At 38.5% G+C, this 22,830-nt stretch overlaps 1 protein-coding gene across 4 annotated transcripts in view; it reads left to right on the forward strand.

The window, feature by feature from the left end:
* Positions 1 to 12,880: 12,880 nt before the first annotated feature.
* The window catches only part of IMPG1 (interphotoreceptor matrix proteoglycan 1), a 102,905-nt gene continuing 92,955 nt past the window's right edge, over positions 12,881 to 22,830 (forward strand). For 3 of the 4 annotated variants that reach the window (XM_087944456.1, XM_087944451.1, XM_087944464.1), the window contains exon 1: positions 12,883 to 13,273. In XM_087944456.1, coding sequence (XP_087800582.1) covers positions 13,165 to 13,273 — 109 coding nt within the window. In that variant the 5' untranslated portion in view covers positions 12,883 to 13,164. Of the gene's footprint in view, positions 13,274 to 22,830 lie in introns of all 4 variants that reach the window. The other variant, XM_087944470.1, reaches the window with a different exon arrangement.

Here is a 22,830-nt window from a genome sequence, read left to right on the forward strand (position 1 = left end):
AAAAGATGCACAGAGGTAGATGCAAGCATTTCATATCAACTCATCAGTACCTACATTACAATTTTAACTGATGAGTCAATATGAAATACTTGCATCTACCTCTGTTCATCTTTTGACTGTATTGTTTTAAAAAAAAGAATGTCAACAACTGTAGGATCAGGCTGCAGCATAACAAAATTGATAAAAGTGAAGCGGGTCTGAATACTTTCTGAGTGCACTGTATATGCTGGGCTAAGATCTGCCAATCAGGGACCTGCCCTGCTTCCCTCTGCCTCACAATGCCATGTATCATGCCCATGAATCGGACTCTGAGGGAGAGGAGGAACAGCCGACAGGGAGTGGAGGTGTGGCTCCGGAGATTGTGGAGGAAGCTGGGAAAGGGCAGAGGCTGGCTGGGCAGTCAGAGCAAGAACCAAGGCCATCCCCTCTTCATCCTAGGACATATAGGGAGGAACGGAGAGGGAAACAACTTGGCTTACGAGAGAGGAAGCGGCCATGATCCCCCTCATTAGCTGTAGCAGTAGTATATAAGAGAGACAGTTACAACACAGCGTTGCCAGAAGCAAAGCGTGTTTTATTTTGGGCTGAAGTTATCTTGGTTGGCGTCCTCCCAACAGACTGTGCCTTGTTATCTCCTTGAAGTTGGTAATTGCTTATCCTGATCCATTGTGGAATTTCCTTCATTGTAGTTTGTTTTGGGGGTTTTATTTCACCTTTATCTGCTCATTAAGTTTGGACTGTATTGCTTTCTTTTAAAGACTATTTTTGAGTAAGTTTTATCTCCAACTGAGAATTATTGAATAGTGGGGCCAAGTTGGAGGCATTAAAGAACATTTATTTACATTTTGGATTTTGTTACGTTTGTGTTACACTCCAGGTCATCACACCATGGGACTCCCCTGGGATTTGGGGAACAAATTAATTCTTGGGTCAGCTGTTGCTTCAGAAGAAAAGTTGCTAAAACCCCTTTTTCAGTGTTTCCTTTGAAGCCGTTGGACAAGTGGCTTCCAACTGGCAGAGAGTGCCACCTCATGCTGCCTCCTGGCATTTGTGCCTTGTCATCATCTCCTCATCCTCTACAGCTGTTCGGAGAGGCAACCGTGCCATTTCCTTCGCAAAGTGGCTTGTCGAGATGTTGTTTTCCTCACCATAAAGGCAAGAGGATGCAAAAGACGTGACAAGAGAAGGTGGAAGGTGAAGATATTTGGCTGACATTTGGGGAGGGAGGGGAGGGAGGCTGTGCTTCACCAGCAAAAGGAAATAATTTGTTGGCCATGTGGGGAGATTCACACACTATGAAGATCTTCGAACGCGTCCTCGATAAGCGCATTCGGGACATCGTCGACATCAGCGTCAACCAGGCCGGATTCATCAAGAACTGCGGCACCACCGATGCCAACTTCGGTGTGAGGATGCTGATGGAGGCTCACAGAGAGAAGAAAATCCCGCTCCACACCGCCTTCTTGGACTTGGAAAAGGCCTTCGACCGAGTCCTGCACGATCTCATCTGGTACGCACTGCGAGATCACGGCGTGCCCGAGCTACTCGTACAATGGGTCCAACTCCTATACAGATGTCACAAAAGCCATGTAAAAGCGGCAGCTGGGATATCAGAGGAGTTCAATATCACCATCGGCGTACACCAGGGCTCTGCTCTCTCACCACTGCTGTTCATTCTGGTGATGGACACAATTACACACGACCTGCACACGCCCGCCCCATGGATGCTGCTCTACGCCGATGATGTGTTCCTGGCCAACCTGCGCAAGGCTGAACTCGAGCACCTAGTCCAACAGTGGCACGACCGCCTCGAGCAGTTCGGGCTCCGGTTGAACCTAAAGAAGTCCGAATATCTGACCACTGACAACGAAACGACAGGCTCCATCCACGTGAACGGGCAGGAGCTACCGCGCGCCTCCACCTTCAAGTACCTGGGAACTACTCTTGGGGAAGAAGGCCTACTACAAACTGAGGTGGCAGCCAGGATCAACGCAGCGTGGGGCAAATGGAAGTCCGTCACGGGCGTCCTCTGTGACAAGAAGATGCCGATGCGCCTGAAGGCGAAAATCTATAACTCTGTGGTGCGCCCCGTGGCCATATACGGCGCAGAGTGCTGGCCGACGACCAAAGAAGTCGAAAGCAGACTCCAGACAAGGGAGATGCGAATGCTCCGATGGTCGGTAGGCCTCACCCTACTCGATCGCGTCAGGAATGAAGAAGTGCGCAGACGGTTCAACGTCGTGCCCATCCCCACGGTCATGAGGCAGTCCCGGCTACGATGGTTCGGCCATGTGAGTCGCGCCAAGGAAGAATCCATCATCAAATCTGCGATGAAGGTGATTGTCGGAGGAGCGAGACCGCGTGGTAGACCTAAGCAACGCTGGATGGACACGATCAAGGCCGATCTAGAGATCGCGAAGGCAGACCCGACATACGTGGCAGACAGAGAGGCGTGGAAGCAGTACTCAAGGACATTAGTGGACCTCGCCAGAGCGCGAGACAAACGCTGAAGAAAAAGAAGAAGAAGAAGAAGAAGAAGATGTGGGGAGATGGGATTGAGCAGTGGAGACAGCTGCTCCACAAAATAAGAGCTTGCAGACCGGGGGGGAAATGTAGACATTTAAAAAAGTTAACATACAAAAAAAAAATGACATGAGCATTTTTTGGACACTAACAAATATCCTTCCATGATTCTGAAGTATTAACTTAGCTCCAGAATAGCAATATATGCAGAAATGCTGCAGCCTTCAGAAGCTTTCCTATTTAGGGATGTATGCAGCTTTCTTTCATCTGCATTAAAGTTAATGACTTGTATAAAAGCTCCATTTTCATCCATCTGGAGAATGGGGTTATACTGTTATTTGTACTTTGAAAGGCATTAACCACATGTTGCTACACATACAAATCTTTAGGGGGAAAAAGAAGAAACATATCAGAGGATAAATAGAGTCTTAGTTTCATGTATCTTCAGAGAATGTTTTCAAGAAAAGAGATTGGGAACAAAAGGAGATATGACAAATAAAACATTCCATTTCATATTTTAAAAGCAACTAAACATGTCCTTGAGAGAGTTTATATGAGCAGTAGGAATCACCGAACTTGTGGGAAAGATATAAAAAGTGAGTAAATAAATGAAGAGGGGAAGGGAAATAATTTTGCAGCCCAGCCTTCCATTATATTTCATAATAATCCCATAATGCCTGCTGCTATTCCTCATGGTGGGTAAAAGGACTGTTGTCCTCTAAATGGATTGGATGCTGAATGTATTCTTCTTAGCAGACAAAGCTTTCCTGAAACGTGACATTTCTGATTCTATATGAATCACATTTGCCCTCTGCTATAGAAACAGATGTTGCAATCTCAAAACTCCATATTTTGAACAAGTTACTATGCCACTGAGGTTATGAATTTGGAAGAGAAAAACTAATTAGACTGCAAAACAAAACAAAACAAAAGCAGGAATTTGCCATTTATATTAGTAGAGCCAACGGAGAGGAAATTTGGGAACTAGTGAACAGAATGGTTGGCTTGATACAAATTACAGTCTTAAACTATTTCACTGTGCATAACTGCATGCCTGCATGTTCCTCCCAATCCATAATTTTATGTAATTATAGAGTATATCCTTGTCTGGAGCTTTGCAGATGCATCAGAATTATAATTCTGAGAATTATAATTCCCAGGCACCCGAGCTGAAATGACCAGCTCAATTCACCACTTGCAAAAATGATATGCACACAGGTGGCATGCACAATTTTTCTTCCCTAGCTGTTTATGAAACATCTTCTCCAAGCGTTGGTAGGCACCAAATCTGATTGTTTAAAGATTGCACCAAATGAGATATCTTTTCCTATGATACACAGGCTGGTGATTTTATGCCTATTAACCAACAATCTGTTTGACAAAAGTCATATGATTGTATAAATAAAGTGCCTAAAACAGATGACAGAAAAACAAAAGACAGTCCCTATCAAGAGGCTCATAATTTAATTGAAACCAGAATATATTATACAAAAGTGGGGGGAAAGGGAAAAAACCTTTGCTCAGAAATGTCAACAAGGAGAGAAACCACTAATCATTATGTCAACTCTAAAAGTTCAGTACCTTGCTTTATTTGTTTACAGAAAGAAAAGGTATCTAATCATACAGATTTTCTTTAATACTTTGGTTAACTACAAATTATTATAGGGTGACAGGCAGTAGTCAGGTTTTATATCTAAACAATATAGGAATGTCTTTACACATAGCAAATTTCAGATTTCTACCTTGTACACTTTTGATAGAAGAAATGTGATTTCCATATCAGAAATGTGAACCACACACTTTGAAAGACTGCAGTCTAATTTGTTCAGATACAAAGGTAGCATCAATGCAAAACAGAGGCAAGGATGCCTAATTTTCTAGAAAGGAGGCTCTTCCATATCATCAACATTTTTGTCCTGAATGTTCAATGGGGGAAATGGATTTTAATTACATTATGGACACAAATGAATTAATTCCCATATGAGATTTTCAAGAACTATTTTAAAAAAAATAATGATAAACTGGCAATTTTGTGTTTAGAAATAGCTATAGAATAAATTGAATTGCACAAGGAGCAATAAAACTGAAGATAATTTAACCATACAGTGATAAAACTCTGTAGTTCAAAGTATATGTGTTTGAAAATTAATCTGACCAGCCACATCTAGGAATTACCTATAAGGGAACCCCACTATAATTAATCTTCAAATGGTATTTAGAAATAGCTCTGGAAGCAATTAGCAAACTTATAATCTTGATGAATAAAATAAATAACATTATGTGTTTGTAAAATACAGCTACATATTTACCTGTGATTTTTTAAAATAAGATCTGGTGGTATATTTTTTTGTGTACTGTATTAAAAACTTACCACTTTGTGGTCATTTTTGTTGTTGTTCTTGAAAGTTAGTCAGCAAATGCTGAAGCGTTCCACGTTTTATTGCCATGCAATCATGCATCACTGCACACAGAACAGCAGATGGTAGCCAAGAACAATGTCCAGACGTAATCAGCAGGACCTATGGTTAGTAAGGTCAGAAGATGGGAAAAGAATGCCAAATGTTATGTTACCAAAGATTGGAGTGCATATCAATATGATAAAAAGGGAGGATCATAAAATTGACACTGAGGAATATACATTTAAAAAAAAGAGAGAGATGCAAGAGTTATGTAAACTTGTCCCTAAGTTTTTCTTGTACAAATAAATCATTCAGTAATTGTGTCTCTTGTCTGTTTGGGGAGGAGTATGACCAGTTGGCCACAATTTTGTTCTCTTATTTTGGGATGTGAGGAAATCACATTTTGTCATTTCCTAGGAAGACAGTTCTGTGAAGCACGAAGAACCTAGATGCATAGAAATCTCAACACTCAACTGGGTGCATTTCAATAAAGTTAGGTTAATTTAGATTGATACCTACTTTCACATTTCATTTCCATTTTTGAAACATACTGATTTGTATCAGCAGACCAAATTTTACTCAGGCTGTTCTTAAAAACTTTTCCCATTAATTTCTGTTTCTGAGGACTGAAGCAGATCAGAATATTTCTTTTTCCAGATTAGCTGGCAACCCCACATATATTACATTCCCTCCCTTTTTGCTTGCATGATGTCTTTAATCAATCTATATGAGAACACTCAGGGTCTGTGCCTTGGGTGCTATAATTTGTCACATAAAATAAAGTGTAATTTGGGAAAGCCAACATTTCTTGGAAGTTTATATTGCTCTTACCTATTATTTTCCTTTAAAGAGTTTTTGAGCTGTTCTTCTAATCATCCCAGGAGTAGGAGAAGAACTAAATACATTTTAAATAGAAAAAAAAAATGTAAATACAGCCATCAGGACAATGAAATATAAATTTTTGAAACAAGGAACTAAGTAGAGCTATAACTGGGTGATTTGAAGTCTAAGAAGATTTACTTTGGGGGATTCTTTCTATAGTTATTGCTTCTATAGTTACTATAGTTGTGATAATATTTCTTCAAGCCTCCAAAAACTAAAACATTTTTGATGCTGGGGGATTTTTTTAAAAAAAGTTTCCAGGTACCTCCCCCCCCCCAAAAAAAAACCAACCCTAGAGTTATCAGAACTGAAAATATGGATAGAAAGCAGAACTGTAATCATCAAGAGTTAAGACCAACCTCAACAAGTTGGACAGGTGGATCTTTCAGAATGAAATAGAGAAACTGAATTTCTGAAAGTGAAGTAGAAATAATTATGATGTATAGACTAATCTAAAATTAGTCCATACATCATAATCTGCAGAGATTTGCACTTACTGGAAGATACTCTGGAGTGGAATAAAGGTACTTACAATGTCAAGGTGGATCTATGCAATCTCCAACTGTTCTGAAATATCCTCTAACCACAGCCAGCTAATCCTTCTCTGCTACAAGTGACAGGTAAATGGCGGATAAACCCTAAGACATTTGGAATAGGTATGAAAGCTGTTTCTGGTTCAGTGGAGTGATGTAATATTTGCAACTATCATTTCAGATTATGCCTTTTTTTCCAAGTTCGCATTCATTTGTATGATACTAGGAATAAAAAAAGAAAACTCTACAAAAATTACACAGTAAACTAGAAAAAAGCGTTGTTCATTTATACAGCACTTCATTCACAGAGATCAGTGGCTGCCTTCTAAATCTCTGTTTCCCAAACAATGGTATTCTGTACAACTTTGGGACTCTGTGATAGCTCAGTAGGTGCTCCATGGAAAAATTCATTGATCGTCCATTGCCTGACAATTGAGAATTTTGACTGGCTGGAGAAAATATGGATATGCTTGGGGGGGGGGGGTTGTGTGTGTGTGTGTGTGTGTATGTGTGTGTGTTTCTCTCCTAAGCAGCTTTCTTGCTTCAATAGACTCAAGTTAAACACCTGTGACTGTTTTGATTTCTCAGTAATTTCAGAGTAGCTTCCCATCTCCTTAAGGTCAAGGTAAAGGTAAAGGTTCCCCTCACACAAATGTGCTAGTCATTTCCGGCTCTAGGGGGCGGTGCTCATCTCTGTTACAAAGCCGAACAGCCAGAGCTGTCTGAAGACGTCTCCATGGTCATGTGGCCAGCATGACTAAATGCCGAAGGCACATGGAACTCTGTTACCTTCCCACCAAAGTGGTCCCTATTTTTCTACTTGCATTTTCACATGCTTTCAAACTGCTAGGTTGGCAGAAGCTGTGACAAGTAACAGGAGCTCACTCCGTTATATGGCACTAGGGATTCGAACCACTGAACTGCCGACCTTTCTGATCGACAAACTCAGTGTCTTAGCTACTGAGCCACCATGTCCCTTTTTCCCATCTCTTTATGGAGTACCAAACTGGCATAAAAATGTGAGTTTGTGGTGACTCACTTTCTGATTCTGAATTGAATCAAAACTTCTTGTTAATTCGAATAAACTTCCACAATATCTTCCATGTCCTTCACAATTCTCCATGGTGCAGCAACATGGAGACAGAGACCAGCCTGAGTGTGGCATTGATGGTTATCTCCAACTAGTAAGCCATCCAGGGTAATAGATGTTCATTAAGGATTTTCTTCATATATTCTCTAAATTTCCCTGGAAATGGTGAAGGGAAGAAGGTTAATTGCTTAAAACCTTTAACTTTATTTTCAAGCATTGGTGTAAGAGTGTGTTGACAATAAATAATAAAGATGAATACTTGTCAATTAACAGAAATTTGCCTGTAAGTTTAGCATCTTTCACACATGCAAGTGATATTTGGCTTCTCACATTTGTAACAGAGCCAACATATGCTAAAGATCAAACAGTATTAAATATTTAGTCCATAAATGTTCCATGGCAGACATCCTTTCCAAAGCTTCACATCAACTCCAATTAGAAACTCTGCTCAGATATAATGAGACAAGGAGGACAGTGAGGAAATGCTTAGCGGGTGCTTTCTGCTGCTCTTCAGCTTTCAGGTCACAAGGACAAATTTCTGCAACAGGAACAAGTGACGATGACTATGTTGTAGGCAGATTTTGAAAACCCAAAGCTAGTGCTTTTTTTGTGAAGATTTCTTCTGCTGTTTGTTAGTTTATCCAGGCTGCCTTTTTTTTTTTTTTTTTTGTCTTGCTTATATTTTAATTTATAGAACTTGGATTTTTTTTTAAAAAAAATAGTGCGGTATTTGTATGTGTGGCATTATCCCTTCCACTCTAGCTGTCTTCTTTCCAGTAGTGTGATTCAACTGGTGTAACAATTGGTTTGGTGAGCATGCGCAGCACTTGACAATCGCCCATTTTCATCTCTAAAACATACCTTCTACTACAGTTTTACATGAGTAAAACTGCTGTGCCGCACAAATCACAGAAATATAGGACAGACTAGGGCAGGGGTGGGTGGGTGGGGCCAAACGATTGCCGGAACTAAGGGTTCACCCAAACTAGTGCAAACCAGTAGCAGCCCACCCCTGCTTTCTGTCTGTCTGTCTGTCCAAACTGTAATAACAAATAAATATGTCCACAATGATTCTACTCTCAAATGCACATAGTTGGAAAGAGTTTGGAATGGTAACTAGAGAAGGAACAAAGTAAGTGGCCCAATAGTGGCTGTCTAATTGGGTTGGGTGTTTGAAAATGGAGGGTAACACCAGGGGTCCCCAACCACCGGTCCGCGGACCGGTACCGGTCCGTGGAACAAGTCCTACCGGGCCTCTGGTTTGCTGGGCGCCGCCATCTTTTTGATGAAAAAGTGCTTCCGGTGAGCTTTTCCGGGTAGAAAGCTCACCGGAAGCACTTTTTCATCAAAGATGGCGGCGCTTTCTCGTGAGCTTTTCCGGGTAAAGCCATTTCTACCCAGAAAAGCTCACCGAGCGCTGGCGCCACCATCTTTTTGATGAAAAAGTGCTTCCGGTGAGGTCACCGGAAGCACTTTTTCATCAAAAGGATGGCGGCGCCCAGCTAATGCCGATGCCGGGCCGCGCCATAAAAAAGGTTGGGGATACCGGGCCGCGGCATAAGAAAGGTTGGGGATCACTGGGTAACACTACCAAGTAAGAACTTGACAGGCACATTTGCTTGTGGCTTTCCTCAACTTTCTATTCTACCAAGTCTGGTAGGAAAATCCTATAATCTAAAACCAGGACAGCCAATTAGTCAATGTTCAAAATACCAGGAGCAATAGACTTATATACTTCCTTGTGGTGCTTCACAGCATTCTCTGGAAGGTTTACAATGTCAGTATTATTTGCACATTGCCCCCAACAATCTGTGTCTTCATTTTACTGACCTCAGAAGGGTGGAAAGCTGAGTCAGCCAGGAACAAATTCCAGGCTGCGGGCAGATATTGCCTGCAATACTGCATTCTAAACACTGCAGCACCAGGGCTCTGCCATCAGCAAGTTGAGTAAAGGGTCCCTTGCTTCCTTTTGCTTTGTTCCATTTGCAGAGATGTCTTAGTTCAAAGAGTTTACTGGATTCTTCATAGTGGCGAACAAAATACTCTGGTGCGCATTCATATATGTATAAACTCAGATGAAGGAGTGAAAGTCCTGCCTTTTTAAGCTTACCAAGCTTTCAAACCTCAGCCAATCAATATTTTGCCTTTTTAAAATACATGATTATATTTGACAGCAAGCCAAACAGAATATCTGTTAAGATCCATTAGCAGTGATCCATAATTAAACATAGCAGTCACTTTAAAAAAACTACTATCCCTTGGCAACATTGCTTAAGCTAAGTGTTTATCTTTCTTGTTTATTTCCACAATGGCAGTCATCACATTTGGTTACTTGTTTATTTTTATTATTGTTAAATGAAAGTGTGGAGGTGATATTGCAAAATATATGAAGTTTACAACTAGTTTTTGATGTATAAATCCCACTTGAAAAAGACATACCATCCAATCTTACCTATGTCAGGTAAACCAAAATGAATTCAATGGTCTTTATATCCAAGTTAACTTACCAATTAGCCACACAACTTGACTTTTCTTTAAATCATCATTATAAATATTTTTATTTTGAGTTTGCTTAGCTCACATATAACAAGAATGGAAAAGGTAGTAAGTAGGAATTGGAAAATATTGTGTTTTAATCATACATATTAATGTTCACTACCTGTCTATATCAGGGGTGTCAAACTCAAGGCCCATGGGCTGGATCCTGCCCACAGGGTGCTTAAATGTGGCCCATGAGGCCGGCCTGGAAATAGCAAAGTATCAGCCTGTGGTGCCTCTGGCAGCCAAAATAGGGCACAGGTGCACACCCCATTCCCCATTTTCAGTCTGGATGGCCTCGTGCAGCATTCTGGCAGCCAAAACAGGGCAGGGAGGGCAGGGGGGCCTCACAAAAATGGGACATGTTTTGGCCGGCAGGGTACTGCAGGAGGTGTCTGTCTTGCCCCCAGCCGGCCCTTGGAGAAGTACAATGCTGATCCAGCCCTCGAAGAAATCCAGTTTGACATCCCTGCTCTACTGTATATGCTCTATCTATCATCTCTACACACACACACACAGAGCAATAGCACTTAGACTTATATACTGCTTTACAGTGCTTGATAGCCCTCTCTAAGTGGTTTACAGAGTCAGCATATTGCCCCCAACAATGTGGGTCCTCATTTTACCCAATTTGGAAGGATGGAAGGCTGAGTCAACCTTGATACATACATACATACATACCAGTGGTGGGATTCTACCAGTTTCCCTACTGGTTCGGTGATCGTGCACTGCACATGCACAGCTTTCCAAGCACCAGCTGAGGCTCTGCCGTGCCAATCAGCTGAGAGGATAAAGAACAGAAAAGTGCAGGGGTAGGTATGAGGGCCAATCCTGTGCTTTTCTCTTCTTTTTCCTCTTAGCTGATCGTCAGAGCTTTTTTGTTACTACCAGTTCGGCTGAACCAGGCCAAACCAGGAGCATTTCACCACTCATACATACATACATACATGTGTGCGTGCATGCATACATGCATACATACATATGTACAAAAAACAAACAAACAAACATTGAATTAGGGTTCTTCTATGCATTACTAAATTAGGGAGTCAAATCTTTTTGAATTTTTCCATGACAATTTTTTATGTTTTTTTCATGATAATATTTTTTTCACTTTCTTCATTAAATTGTCTTCTAACGGTGACAGAGCAAGCATTTATCTTGAAAAGGACATTTAGTGCTGCTAGAAAATCCATTCACTGTAGTTTCCGAGGTAACACTCCTTGACAATTCCTATGTTATACAAAAGATCAGAAGCTGCAAAAAATATATAACTTGGTCCTTGTTTTTTTTCAGATTGGGATCTGCATATTTCATTGTGGTATGGAGATTGACAGAAAACAGTACATGTTCCCATAATTATAGTGCTAGTTTTACTCTCTAGTGCATACAAGTCAAAAGAATCTGCTTCTGTTATTCACCTCATCCATTTGTTACTGTACAGCAAACTTCTTTATTTCTAGAATTGCAATGAAAAGATTTGCTTGGAAAGCTAAAACGGATACTCTTTGAGGTTACAAAAGGATAACATAAAATGAAAGGCAAATTGAAAACTTTGTTGTTTTTGCTTCAAGTAACAATTCTTGTTTCCGGTAAATAATCTAAAAACACAAAGGCTAGTCAGAACAAGCCAGACGTGCAGGACATTGAAAACTCTATTTTTGTTTCTTTCTGATTTTCTGGAAATGGTTCAATCCATTTTCAACTAAATAAAAATAACTCTGACCTGTCAAAATTCTAAGTCTCAGATAAATTATAATTGGCCTAGCTGTATCAAGAAATCATTTTGCAAAGGCTTCAAGACATGTTTCTTCTTATTTGTTTATTTAAGAAATTTATATAGCCACCCAGCTCTGAGTAGTTTACAGGAATAAAACTTCAAATACAAAACCCAATATACCACCAATCTCCTGGAGACAGCATTCAAACAAACCACTTTATGGAGTCCATATCAACGTGAGATTCCCCAGGCCCACTGGCAAAACCATGTCTTTTGGGACCTTTCAGAAGAGCATCAAGGACAGGCTAGTCTTATCTCTGCAGGGATGATGTTCCATAGGGAGGGAGGAAGCCACCACAGAAAAGGCTCTTCTTAGTCCCACTAGGTGGTCCTTCTAACCCAAACATTGCCTATCTGATCTGATCAGTTGGATAAATCATAATTGGGAAACAGGAGTCTTCCAAATAACTTGGCCTCAAGCCATATAAGTGATAACTATCACCATGAATTGGACCTGAAAGCAAATTGGCAACCAATGCAGCAAAAGAGAAGTAACATGGGCAAATCTAGACTTGCGTAAAACCATGCAGATCATTTCATTTTACATCAATTGAAGCTTCCAAATACTTTTCAAGGATAGGCCCATGTAAAGTGCATTACAGTGGTCAAGACATAGATTAGGGAGTGAGTGACTGTGAACAGGGTCTGTTGGTCCAGGAAAGGGTATAACTAATGCACAATTTGCATCAACCTCCCTTCTACGTCAATCACCATCCCCTCTGTACTCCCCTCTCTAATTTGGAACATATGTTGATTGCTCCACAGCTTTTCTGCCAAGGAATGACATTCTTTGTTTGGACAATGCTTAAGACAGCCTTTTCCCAGCTTTCAAATTGAAAAGCTGCACACAGTACCTTGCTGGAGGGATTTCATTAGCTATGAATCCTTCTCTTGCAATAACACACTTTTCTGCCATTGTCACTTGTCAGAGCTTCTCAGAGTAACATAAGCCACATGGCTTGAATGTCCAAAGGCAAGTAATCATCAATAGAAGAAGACTTCTATTGTTTACTGGGGTCTACTAAAAAAAAAGGCTGACAGATGACACTCCAGAAGGTTAATAAGATGAAGGTAGTTCTTTCAGCTGGACCATAAGAGGGATTATGTCTGAGCAGCAGATAAAGAGCTTATTCCAGAAACAGACACTGCTTTATTGTTCAAACTTTGTCACTCTCTCAGAATTATTACTCCATTCCTACTTCCATTCCCTTGGCTTAGAAATGTTGGCTTGAGAATTTGCTCAGTACTTATATGCCACATCTGTTATTATACACTGGACTAGATGACATTGTAAAATATATATTTGGAAGCCCATTTTCTAAAAAGTCAACTGGTAGGAGATTTGGGCATTTTACTCCCTTACTTTAAAGGGAAATCTCTTGTTAAGTCATTCCTAATTCATTTTTTTCTGCATGACTACTCATGAAAATTATGAAGGATATTTTTTTTAGGAGACAAAAAAGCATGTGTTTCAAAATTGGATTAATGTGTCTTATAATTTGTTTCACACTCCAAGTTCAAGGAAGCAAAGGTAAGTGTGAATTAAAGTGTATTGTACATATGTTACTTCAACTAGGTGATGGAGAGGGGATAATGTAATGGAGAATTAGAAAGATGTGACTGCAACATATGTTTTGTTTAAACTAAGATATAGTTGCAATAGACGTAGGTTATTCCGATTTCCTGTTATAAATCTTAATATAATAAATAATTGTTTTTATCCTTTACATTTAAAAAAATGTCCCAGGAAACTTTTGAGTCTACAAAGCATAGAAATAATTCCTTCATTTTAGAGCGCTAATTTTAACATGCATCAAGGCAATTACTTTTGATAAATATGACTTCAATTAAGAACTTTCAGTGAGACCCATTAATTTCAAAAACCAAAAGAGGTAATAAACATTTTCTGGAAAAGCAAAAAAAAAAAAAATCATATCTATCCTGAAGCTCATTCAAATTTATTTTTAACTAACTTTTTTGCTTTGATTTCAATATTACATTTGGGAATCGCTGTATACATTTAGATGAAGCATTTCTGATTAATAGAAGTTGTCATGCTCCAAATTAACACAGAGGATTTAGGAGGAACTAGCATACATAAATGTGTACATTTATCAGAACCAAAGACATTTTTATTACAACACCAGTATTAAAGAAAAATATAAGATCAATAGCCACCGGAAGTCTGATTTCCAGTTGGAATTTAGTATAATTTACTGACTTTTCTAGTGCCTGTAATGAGCTTAATTATGTAATCAATAAATAGAAGATATTTGTTGTGAGGAAAACATAAGTATTACAAATCTTAACTTGACTTTTTAGACTATTATTTGTTGTTCTACTTTTCATTTCTAAATCAATATAATAGTTTAATAGTATTCTAAAAGTACTATTTTCATGCCAGGGGAGGGTGGGAAATGAATGCTTCGCTAAAGCGTTAAGCAAAATGTAGCTATAGCTATATACCTTTTGCAGTTAAACTGGCATTTTATAAAAATTAAAATAAATTTACTCAACAAGTTGCCCATACAAATTCATAAAGAGAGCCCTGTTGTTTTCTTAAAGGAGCTTTATTCTGTTACTAGTTTTTCTTTGCATTTCTCCAGACATGAAAATAATTACAGGGGTTTACAACTTTTTATTATACTTTCTGAACTAAAAGTTTCAATCTCATTCTCCCTCTCCCTTACATACACACACACATGCATGCACGCACACGCACACACACACACACACACACTACATACACAACTTATCCCTTATCCCTAACTCAGACTAGGCTACAGTTCCAGAAAAATCCTATTGAAGTGGAAGCGTGCCTAGAGAAATGACCAATGCCACGGTCTCTGTGATGAGTTCAAAGGACTACAGTTCCCATTCAGTTTTAGACTTTCTAATAGAATAACAGAGTTAGAAGGGAAGTCTTCTAGTCTGGTTCCCTGCTCATTTGTCTGAAGTGGTGTAGGGTTTCCTGCCTAGGCAGGTGGTTGGACTAGAAGACCTCCAAGGTCCCTTCCAACTCTGTTATTCTATTCTATTCAAGCAGGAAAATCTATACCATTTCAGACAAATCGTTCTCCAACCTCTTCTTGAAAACCTCCAGTATAGGAGCATCCACAATTTCTGGAGGCAAGTTGTTCCACTGATTAATTGTTCTTACTATCAAGAAATTTCTCCTTAGTTCTAGGTTGGTTCTCTCCTTTATTATCCATTGCTTCTTGTTCTGCCTTCAAATGTTTGGAGAACAGGTTGATCCCTCTTCTCTGTGCCAGCCCCTTAGATATTGGAACACTACTATCATGTCACTGCAGTCCTTCTTTTCTTCAGATTAGACATATCCAATTCCTGCAACCATTCTTCAAATGTTTTAGCCTCCAATTCCTTTTTAACTAAGCTTGATGAATCCAATTCGTATACTTCCTGATACTACCCTACTTCGTTATCATCCAATTCTCATGAAATAATCCCATGTTTTGAGAACCATTCCTTGTTAAGTTTTCTTAATTATCTCCACTTTGGTATGTTTGCACTGCAAAAACTGCAAGACAAACTCTTTTGCCTCATTGGCCTGCTTTGAAGTGGTCTCATAAACTTCAGCTTCATTCAATATTGTTCATATCTCCATACATCTATAGAACACAAACAAACCCAATGAAATACATAGCTACAAATGAATAGTGTATATAATAAATAACAACACTGGTAACAATGTGGTTATAGCAATTGGGTTAATTTTATATTAATGATTACAATTAAGGAGGGAGGCAGGTTCTTATCTGAGTGCCTATGACAGATAGAGCAGTATCTCATATTATTGGTAAGTATTTTCCTTCATCTGAAAACCAAAGTGAGTGTGGCTTGGCATTCTGGAAAATTAATATATATCTAAAGCTTCTTGATAGAAGTGATGACTGATCTTCACCAGGTGAAGCAATAAAAATTCTTCTTAAAAATATTTGGTGGATAAGATGTTTTTTAAAAAGCAGAAGTATAACCAAGTCAGGTGGGAAAAGAAAGGGATAGCATTTTTAAAAAAATCTTTTTTTTTCTTATTCTTTGCAAAAAGCCCTTGGTTGGCTGAATTTAGAATTCTTCTGTTGCATATGTTTTAACACTGAGCAAAGTATACATCTATATCTTGACAGCCTGTAAAAATATAACAAATAGTGTTGAATTTGGTCTGTTTATGTTATATCTTGTCTGGGAAAAATTTCATCCCCTCATTTTAAAAATATGATTTAAAACATTTGATGTTTGATAGTGCATGCACACGCATAAATAATCCCTCTCACTCGTATTCATAATCCTTAACACTGGAATATATTTGAATTTCCAAAGTTTAACAGCCAGTCCTAGATGTAGTTTGTCAGAAGTCACCCTCACTGGTTTTGATTTTAATGAACCTTTTCAAAATATAACTGCATAGGATTAAAAATTGAATGTGCCAATAGAGCATTTTCTTAGTTTGATGTGCCCATAAAAGAGATAAAATTATCGCAGTGATTTGTTTAGAGAAAAGGTCCACATTTCCATCTATTATAACTTGGAAATCAGACTGTAATTTGGAGGATGGTTGATTTAAGGTTTTGTTTAGAGATAAGAGGTATATGAGAAAGAACTCATTTATTGCATTTTAAAATTATTAGATTAAGGTTAAAACAGTTATGCTGTTATCTTGCAATTTTTATTGGATCTTTATTGACTAGATTTGAATGATGAGGTTTAGGGGATTTGTTTGTAGATAGAAAATGAGATATAAATGTCAAAGGAAGGAATTCACATGGGTTTATTAGATCAAGTTTATAATAGATATGTTGCTATTTCTGGTAACCCTTAATGGACTTTTGCTTATTAGGATGGATGATGAGGCTTTAAATATTTATTAATAGAGAATGAGATGATGTATAGGGTGAAGAGATTGTTGATTTTAAGAGATGTGGATAAGTTGTTAAAGTTATTTATACTTGCTGGGATAAAGGAGAAAATTATCTCTTTCAATTTTTTTGTGATTTTCTTTTTTACTTTTTATAGTTTATATTAATTGTATCTATTTAATGTAATCTTGGATAAAATTATCACCAAAAGGTTAAAAAAAGGAAATGTGCAGTAGGGGTCTTGGGAACCATCTTGATCATAAACCCCTTCAACTCCAACAATATGCTGGCCTTGGATATGCACATATATAAATATATGCAATGTTAGGTATTGATTATGTGCTATCAAATTACTGTCAATTTTTAGAGATTACTTCAGGGTATCTAAACTTGGCAACTTAAAGACCTGTGGACTTCTAAAGTTGCCAAGGTTGGGCATCCCTGGATTATATAGATAGACCTTCTCTATGATAACCTGTTCCCAGCCTGCTCCTTCAAATCCTCCAATGGCACATTCGTCACTGCTGTAATAAAATCCTTGCTTCTTTCTGGTCACACACATCCTTTTCCTCCCTCCTCCCTTCCTTTTTTTCTTTCACTTTTCCCAGTATTTCCCAAAAGCAAGAGCTGGAATTTTGCATAATGTGTCCAAAATATCATTTGGGCCTGTTCATTTCGGTCTCACATGAGAATTTTGGACTGATATGGTCTATTTTTTTTTTTTCTTGGCTATGTGCGGCCTTATCAGGAAATTTCTCCAACACCGGAGTTGAAATATGTTGATACATTCCCTATGCTGCCTTTTCAAATCCAACTGAAACATTGAATTCAGTCCAATCCTTAAAAGAAAAACAGGAAATCAAAGACCCCACCCTCACTAACAATGACAAGGCAAAAACTACTGTTTGTAAACAGGAAGTTAACCAAACACTTCCTAGCACTGATAATTTTACTGCCAACTCAAAAATAGTTCTCTGGTCTTTTAGAGTTGTCAGCAGAAAGGGAGGGGGGAGTAATGCATACCTTAAATATTTTCATAGATAATTGCTAGGCAGCCGAAGCTTCTGGCGCACAAGATTATTACTGGAGGGCATGATTGATGACTCTTGGCTATGGATGTATCCCATTGGAGAATATACATCCAGGGGGTGGGGGAAGACCAGGGTCAAGGGTGAGATGAATGATGCGTCTCAGTGTCAGCTGCACCCAGGTAACGCCAACATGTTCACTCCTAATAAATGGTTTTTTTAAAACTCTGAAAGATGCAGCAAGAGACTCATAATTTGAATGGGGGTGATTGTCAGAACCCTGACAGTTACCTAGTTGGGTAATGAAACATCTGCTAGCAATCAAGCTCAAAGAGAACCTAGAACTCCAGTTCATACTGAACTACGTGTATTCTTTTCTGTTGAAAAGAGAAATAAATAAACAGAAAAACTTTGAATATGCAAATAAACCAAAAAAATTACTAGCCTATTCATTTAGAAAAAAAGAAATAAAAAATATTAGCAATAAAGTAAGTCCAAATTGTTACCTTCCGGATCAGAAATAATGAAAGAATAAACAGCTTGGTTAAAATACAAATTATATTGCAAGACTAATTTTGATGACGTTGCCATGAATAAACATATTAAAAAGTCAGATATTTTTTTAAAAAGATCAACATAGGCATCTACTAAATACCCATATAACCCTCTGCAAATTATATTCTTTATCCACAATGGAATAACAGATGTTGTATCAGATTGATTGAATTTCATCTAATCAGTTCTCTAACACAAAACCTGTGAATGACCTTGAAATGTAAGTCATGGGAAAAATTCGATCCCTAGGAAAATAATTTGGGATAGCTATCATATTCAGTAAGATATATAATTTCTTTCCACGGTATTTTAAAAATCTTCACATCTTGTAAAAAAAAAAACTTCAGCAGTAACAAGTAAAAACAAAACAAAATCTTACAGAGGACAAGAGATGACACAAATCAAAGGTTCTTCACCCAGTAATGATCCAAATTAATAGGCTGCGGTGAAGTGGCTGTGTCCTAAATTATTGTTCATTTAAGATGCTGCCAGTGGTCATGCTCTTTGTATCTATATTGTAGTGAGGGTAAGTACATGTGTTTCGGTTTTAAATTAATCCATTTACAGTAGTTTCCAAGCACACTGAACAATATGAAAGGATGTGATAATACTAAACGTGTTTGCCAACTGTAGTTTGCATTTTTATTTTATTTATTTTTTATTTATTTGATTTGCCAATTGTTTACAAGATAATAAGTATAAATGTATACATAGTTGTGAATACATGAAATGGGTACATATAAGAAAAATAAAAGAATAAGAGAAACAATAGGACAGGGACGGTAGGCACGTTGGTGCGCTTATGCACGCCCCCTACAGGCCTCTTAGGAAAGGGGTGAGGTCAATAGTAGACAGTCTAAGGTTAAAGTTTTTGGGGTTTGGGAAGAAACTACAGAGTCGGGTAGAGTATTCCAGACATTGACCACTCTATTGCTGAAGTCGTATTTCCTGCAATCAAGTTTGGTGCGGTTTACTTTGAGTTTGTATCTATTGTGATACAATAGATACATTTTCAGATAAATGTTGCAAATATATGCTTCCAATGTGATTTAATGTCAATTATGCTTTACACTAAACATGTAGAAAAGCCTGCAATTTGACTCCCAAATTATTTTAAGCATGTTCATTTCCACCACCACCCCGCTTCTCCTCCCTCCTGCAGTCAATCAATTCTATGTTCTCAAAAGCCTCTGGGAAGACTAGGAGAAAAAGACTTTTAAATCATGTAGGAGCAGGCACAAAGGGAATAATTCAGAAAAATGGGCTTGGCTCCTAAAATAAATCAACTGAACTAAATTAACTAAGTATTTTTAATCCATCTCCTTACTTCCTATCCCAAACCTATAGTACAACTTTTGGAAGAAATAAATGATTTTCCATTCAGCAATTTGTTTATTCCCAAGCAATACAAAGACTGATCGTTATTGCTTTCTGAGCATCTGAGCTCATGTGTTCATACCATTTTATAATGCTTATATCTGTGACAGGCTTAAAACTCTCTGCAACTCACTGGCAAACTTATATCATATTCCCAATAAATTATCAATTCCTTACTAATTTGTGTGCCAAAGTCCTCGGCTTTTGCAGATGTGTCAGTGCTCTTTTACATGATGTGCAATTATTTCTTTTAATTACATCACACTTATTATAATTTTAATATGATACAATATAAGAGACCTCCCTCAAGGTGAGACCTCCTTTTGCAACCTGCAATATGTTTTCAAAATACTCTGCTTCTGAACTTTTTTTACTGATATTAATAGACAATTAGGAAAGAGCAATGGAAGACTATTCATATACACGTAGCCCTTGGCTTACAACTACAACTCAAAATGTATGTTGCTAAGTGAGAAATTGGTTAGGTGAATTTTTCCTCATTTGATGAATTTTCTTGCCATAGTTGTTAAATGGATCACTGCAGTTTTAAGTCAGTAACACAGTTATTAAATTAATCTGGTTTCCCCATTAACTTTACTTGTTCAGAAGGTCACAAAAAGTGATCATGTGACCCCGGGGACACTACAACTGTCATAAACCTCAGTCAGTTGCCAAGCGTCTGACAGATAACAGATAATCAGAGTTGGAAGAGACCTTATAGGTCATCTAGTCCAACCCCCCACCCAAGCAGGAGACCCTACACCATTTCTGACAGATGGGAGTCCAATCTCTTCTTGAAGGTCTCAAGTGATGGTGCTCCCACAACTTCCGAGGGCAAGCTGTTCTATTGGTTGATTGTTCTCACTGTCAGAAAGTTTCTCCTTATTTCCAGGTTAAATGTCTCCTTGTTCAGTTTCCATCCATTATTCCCTGTCTGGCCTATAGGAGCTTTAGAAAATAGCTTCACCCCTTCCTCCCTGTGGCAGCCCCTCAAATATTGGAAGACTGCTATCCTGTCTCCCCTGGTCCTTCTCTTCACTAGACTAGCCAAGCCCAGTTCTTGCAACCGTTCTTCATATGTTTTAGTCTCCAGTCCCCGAATCATCCTGGTTGCTCTTCTCTGTACTTTTTGTAGAGTCTCAACATCTGTTTTATAATGTGGTGAACAAAACTGGATGCAGTACTCTAGGTGTGGTCTTACTAAGGCTTTATAGAGTGGTATTAGTATATCACTTGATCTCAATTGTATCCCTCTGTTAATGCAACTTAGGATTGCATTAGCTTTTTTGGCAGCTGCTGCACATTGCTGGTTCATGTTTAGTTGGTTGTCCACTAAGACTCCAAGATCCCTCTCACAGTTACTGCTATTGAGCCTGGTTTCACCCAGTCTATATGTGTACTTCTGGTTTTTCTTGCCTAAGTGTAGGACTTTACTTTTCTCTACATTGACTTTCATTTTGTTAGATACGGCCCTGTGTTCTAGTCTGTCAAGATCCATCTGGATCTTGAGCCTATCTTCTTGGGTGTTAGCTATTCCTGCCAGCTTAGTATCATCTGCAAATTTGGTAAGTTCCCCTTCTATTCCATCATCTAAGTCATTAATGAAGATATTGAAGAGTACTGGGCCTAAGACGGAACCTTGTGGCACCCCACTGCTTACTTCCCTCCATGTATACTTCGACACATTAAGGACTACTCGTTGAGTACAGTTTGTCAGCCAGTTGCGAGTCCATCTAGTGCTATCTATTCCACTTTTTTCAAGCTTACTAAGAAGTAGGTTGTGGTCTACTTTGTCAAATGCCTTGCTGAAATCTAAATACACTGCTCAAAAAAATAAAGGGAGCACAAAAATAAGACATCCTAGATCTGAATGAATGAAATATTCTTATTAAATACTTTGTTCATTACATAGTTGAATGTGCTGACAACAAGCGCGAGGGGTTCCCAGCGAGGATTTTGCATTTCTTGGACTTCCGAGTTCTTTGCTGCTTCTCCCGGGAAGGAGGCGATTTCTTCGGCGCTGAGCCCATTCGCGGCGCGGAAAGGAAACAGCCCCAGAGGGGAAAGTGAAAGTGCCGGGAAACGATCGGGAAGGGCCGGCAGAATCATCTCCCCCAAGAGAAAGTGAGGACTGCAGGCGCGATCTCTGCTTGGCGCCCTCGGGACTCAGACTCGAATAGAACTAGTTTAGAGTAAATGTTTGGCGGATTGCTGGCCTTTCAAAAGATACAAAGATTCGTTCGTGGCACAAAGCGAGCGTTCTCACGACCAGCGAAAGAGTGCTAACAAACAGCCCGGAGGCGCAAAGGCAAGCGGGCGAGGGCCATCTCATTCATCAAGGGAAAACAAAAACAAATAGTTTCCTGTGAGCTGTTCAATTTTTCCTTCACTCAGATAAAAACCCTTGGATCATTGTGTTACAACTTCCTGTTTACAGAGTAATAACGATCTGCTTTTCAAACAGCGATAAATTCCTCTCTGCCAGTTAAGCAATTAACCGTTCCTTGCAGACTCTTAATACTACCTCATTACCTCAAATCTTACAACTTTTCTATCTCATCAGCTATATCAACGATTAGATAATCAATTTCTATAAAATATTTTATTAATGGTTTAACTGATTTATTGTTTTTAATTGATTAGTGTGATTAGAGTGTTTAGTGCAAATAGTGTGATTACTGACTAGTTTAAAAGATCAAAATTCATGTAATTTAATTGAATAGCAAAATCATTGATCTAGTGAATTTAAATGAACAGTGTGGTTAATGATTAGTGTAATTAATTGATTAATGATTAGAGTAATTAACTATTCAGGCTGATTGTTGCTCAGGAATATTATCTGACTTGAGAGATTACTGCAATTGATTGTTTGATATAATATTGGCTATATAGATTACCCAAAATTGTTCCTCTAATTAATTCAATCAACGTACTATTTTAACAATCCTACCATGCCAAAAGGAAAATCCTACGTCAAACCACAACCTAAAGAGAAGATGATCCCCACCAATGAACCACAAGACTCCTGCACATGCCTTAAATGCTACAAAAATCTAAAGGTTAATGAAAACTCCATCAAATGTTCTCTGTGTAAAAAATACACTCATCATGACTGCTTGGGATTACCTGAGCAGATGATTCAATACCTAAAATCATCCAATGAGTTTCCACATATCTGCAAATCATGCAGACCCAAACTGGATCTGCCTGAAAGAGTTGATACCATTGAAACCATTGAAACATCCCCTACCATC

This window comes from Notechis scutatus, chromosome 1 (assembly GCF_049901735.1).
Source record: "Notechis scutatus isolate UNSWTSFEM ecotype Mainland chromosome 1, rNotScu1.2, whole genome shotgun sequence".
NCBI classification, from domain to species: Eukaryota; Metazoa; Chordata; class Lepidosauria; order Squamata; family Elapidae; genus Notechis; species Notechis scutatus.